The sequence below is a fragment of the Sylvia atricapilla genome, chromosome 16, assembly GCF_009819655.1.
Source record: "Sylvia atricapilla isolate bSylAtr1 chromosome 16, bSylAtr1.pri, whole genome shotgun sequence".
Classification (NCBI taxonomy): domain Eukaryota; kingdom Metazoa; phylum Chordata; class Aves; order Passeriformes; family Sylviidae; genus Sylvia; species Sylvia atricapilla.
In genome coordinates this window covers 290,179-294,251 of record NC_089155.1, presented here as the reverse complement: position 1 = coordinate 294,251, position 4,073 = coordinate 290,179, and the positions used below count along the sequence as shown (strand labels likewise).

The window sequence follows — 4,073 nt, the reverse complement described above, 5'->3', positions numbered from 1 at the left end:
GTGTTCCTCTCTTCCCAAAGCAGTTTCTGGCACACGCTCCAGCTGCAGCTCTTCTCCAGTCTGGCAAGAGCTGGAGCAGCATCGGCTGCACCCCAGCTTCCCTGTGCCATGTGTCCTGCTCAGCCACTGGGGCCGTGAGCCCTGCAGCATTCACACACACCCACACCTGGGGCAGTGCTCAGGCAGCTGCAGCAGCTCCAGCCTGAGGTCCTGGGAGGCCGAGTAGGAGGCCCTGTGTGCAGTTCCTTGGCAGCTGCAGAGCACAGCTGCCGAGGAATACACCTGGGCAGGTAGCTCGGGGTGCAGCTGCACTGCCAGTTCCAGGCTGAGCTCTGGCTGGCAGGAGCCCAAGGCAAGAGCCCATGACCTGCTGACCCTTGGCAGGACAAAGAGCCTGGGGGTCTGTGGCACAGACAGGCCAGTGGCCACTCAGAGACAGGGCAGATGCCAAGCCTCGGGAGGAAGAGATGAGACTTTGCTGTGCTTGGACTGTGAAGGTGTAACAGCCCAGGGGTTCAAGGGCCCTCCCTGGAGGCTCTGGTTTGAGCTGTTTCTGTGTTCCCGTGCTGTGAATAAATTGTTTTGTGGAACGAGATGTGTGAGACTGTGCTGTGGGAAACCTGGTCTGACTGTGTGAGAGTGAGGAGAGTCAATGGGGGCACCCTTTGGCTCAGCTGAGCCACCCACTGCAAAGGGGATTGGGTCCCAGCAGGAACAGTCTGGTGGTGGGAGTGTGACTGCCAGAGTGCCTCCGGGATGCTGATATAGGGAAGTTTCTGTAACGACAGGGCTGCCTGAGAGCTGGAGCAGAGCCCAGGCCGTGCACCTGGTGGGCTCTGTGTCTTGGTTTAAGGCAAATTTGGGAGGAAACTTCTGAATGGGGTACGAGTGGTAGCAAACCCAAATGGCCCTTCTCCCCCAGCCACTTGGGGAAAAAACTTCCTGGGAGAAAAGTGGAAAAAACTAAAATGCCCACAAATGTAAAGAATGAATAATATGAAACAATAAAACCTCTCACCGCTCCAAAGAGAGATGGCAAAACTGAGGAAATTCTTGCCATGGGTGTAGTCTCAGCTCAGTCACTCTCCCATCAATCCCAGTTCCTCCAGAGGTTCAGGCTCCGGTGGGCCGCAGGTGTGAGCCCTCTGTGCTCCTCTGGGTTTTCAGTCCAGAGCAGATTTAAACAATCTCAAGTAAAAGGAAAAAAAAACAGTCCAGGAAGCTTATTTGCCTCAGTGTTGAGGGTTGATGACGTCAACAGTAGGTTTTGACATCAACAAAACAATAGGTTTTGTTCCTTTTTACTCTAAAGAATTTTCCCCCCATAAGTTACCAAGGAGACTTAAGTGTCATACTTAAGACTATTTAACAAAACAAAGGGGTGGTCGAAGCTCGGAGTGGGGAGAGGTGGGGGGGTGGGTGTATAATGCGAGTTTTGAGGCAGGTAAAGGACAGAGCTGGAGGCAGCTGGGCACTCTGGTTTTCGGTGTTCGGGGAGAGAGAACGGCTGGGTCGGTACTCCTGCTAGAAGAGTTCACTGTCTCTGGAGGAGTCCAGTCCTGGAAAATCTGCCATCATCTGCTTGCCCTGGAATTCTGAGCTCCTCTGCCGCCCTGTGAGAGCTGGGCCAGCCCTGCCCCGCTGTCACAGTTTCGTTGGCACTGCTGCTCTTGCTATGGTGTGACTCCACATCACCCTACCAGGACACCCTGCCCCTGCTGTGCCGGGACACCCTGCTCCTGCCCCTGCCCTGCTGGGACACCCTGCCCCTGCCCTGCCAGGACATCCTGCCATCCCAGCTACCAGCCCGGGACTTCTCCACTGTTCCCAGCTTGGTGCTCTGAGGATCCTACAAAGGCACTGAGACCAAACTGCCCTGGGTCTTTGTGAAGCAAAGTCCTTAAATTCTGATTTATTAAAAAAATATGGGTATTGATCTAATACTGATATCCAACTATGACAGACAAAGACTCTCTAACAGTTTGAAGTTAGAAAGTGTATGTTTATTACAATGCTGGGCAGCATGCAGGATACCTCCCAAATACACACCACAATTTGCAGATGATCACAGGGTCTTTTTATGTACAAGAGTGTTGAATACCCAAAACACAAATGCATATTCATAACTCTGGTCCATCCTATTCCCCACTTCGTATGGTAATTAGCCAAAAAGCAATTAAGCATGTGTAGTTGTTCTTTGAAATGAGTCAGTGGTCCTTCTTATGGGGTGGGTCTCAAAATGATGAAGTAAGATGGGTCGTTCTCACTTTGACTTTTTAACCTTTTAGTGTTGGTGACACCTGGAACCTGTTTTCTCAAGACTGTCTGATTTATGGTCACACTGTATTCTTGGAGTCTATTGATTAAGTTGACAGGCCTCCTGATTTATCAGTTCCTTAAATCCGGCTTCTATTAACAAAGGGAAGTTTACCTCAACAATATCTAGTTAGCAAAGGGAAGTCTACCTCAGCAATATTAGTTTAACTAAAGTCCTTAATTCTTCAAAATTATTGTCTCAGTTCTTGGTACTGTTTTTGTTATCAATGCTGCAGTTGTTTGTTTGTTTGTTTGCTTTCTTGTACATACTAGTAAAGAACTGCTATTTCTATTTCCAAAATCTTTTGCCTAAAAGCTTTTAACTGAAAAATTATAATTGGAAAAAGGGTGGTGGTGGTGGTTTACATTCTCCATTCCAAGGGAAGCTCCAGCTTTCCCTGGCAAATAAATACCTGTCTTCCCAAACCAAGACACTCAGCTAGCTAAACTAACTAAAAGCAAAAAAAAAAAAAAAAAAAAAAGTTGTCTGGCTGCTGTCTGTGCATCTGACAAACAACACTGTCCTGAAGAAGAGAAAAAATGCAGTGGAGTGAATGCTGTTTTTCAAAACAAACTGCACGCTTCCTTTCCCTGCTTCACTCCCAGAACCACTCTTAAAGGTACAGAACACAACATACAGCACACACAGAAACAGATGACTGGGGATACAACCATCATAGTCACCCCAGTACCCTCTGCCTGTGAGAACCCAGCAAGGTTGCAGCAGAGTGCCCTGGTGTAGCACTGCCATGAGAGCTTATCTACTGCTTGTTCTTATTAATTGGTGGAATAACTCTCTAAAGACCATTTTTCTCATCAGAGACATGCAAGCGACACTTGTAGCTGACAGTAAACATATTGCTGTGGGAGCAAGACATGGCAAAGAAAATCTGTAATTTCTGACTGGCAAACACTCCATTTTACAAACTATGAAAACTACATCAAACCTGCACAAAGCAGAAAATATCTGCACATTCCCTGGAAACGTGTGGGGGTCTCTACCCAGAGTTGTGATGCTGCTTTGCAGTTACTCCTTTGAGGGTTGATTGAAGTGATAGTATAGGGTTAAAAATGATTTTTAAAATTGTAAGAATTGTAAACAAGTAACTCGGGAAGTGGTGAGGTGGTTAGAAAGGTGAGGCCTGGACCTGCAGGGCAGCGAGGCCTTGGGAACAGAATGTTAGCTTTACTGTAGCCAGGACGATACTCTCACACTATTGTCTTAACCAAAATCAAGTACAAGTTTGCCTGAGTAATAAACAAGAGGGGGGAGGATGAGTGTGATTTTTGTGATTGGTAGTTAAGGAGGATGTTGATTCAAAAAAATAATTAATATTTATAATGTAAGAACATAAAAGCATGAGCCTTCTATGTCCAGGAATGCGTGATTTGGGCCTTCTGCTGCCCCTGTGTTCCGAGTGCTCTCCAATGAAACACTGACATCGATTGTCTCCGTGTGATTATATGGTTCTGAATTGCTAACAAAGGGCTCTGTGAAACACCATCATCAATTCAGTGGTAAATTACACTGACTCCTAATCTATACTATTTCTTTGCTAGCTATGATATAGGTACCTTAATGTCATGCACTGTTTTATGTAATCTACTAGTAGTCTTTTTTTTTAACCTGTGTAGTAAGTAACTCTGTTTAAGGGCCTTTTGTCTCTTACCTCCTGTCATCAATAAATAACTCATTTTATAACAGACCTGATCAGCCATTCTGAGGACAATCAGGCTGAAGCAATCTAGGGGAGGGC

At 46.6% G+C, this 4,073-nt stretch overlaps 1 protein-coding gene across 1 annotated transcript in view; it reads left to right on the top strand.

Moving 5' to 3' along the window:
• The first annotated feature begins 2,239 nt into the window (after nt 1–2,239).
• LOC136368669 (myosin heavy chain, embryonic smooth muscle isoform-like) overlaps nt 2,240–4,073 on the top strand; it is a 6,712-nt gene continuing 4,878 nt past the window's right edge. Inside the window, exon 1 of the mRNA XM_066331041.1 lies at nt 2,240–2,247. Coding sequence (XP_066187138.1) covers nt 2,240–2,247 — 8 coding nt within the window. The remainder of the gene's footprint in view (nt 2,248–4,073) is intronic.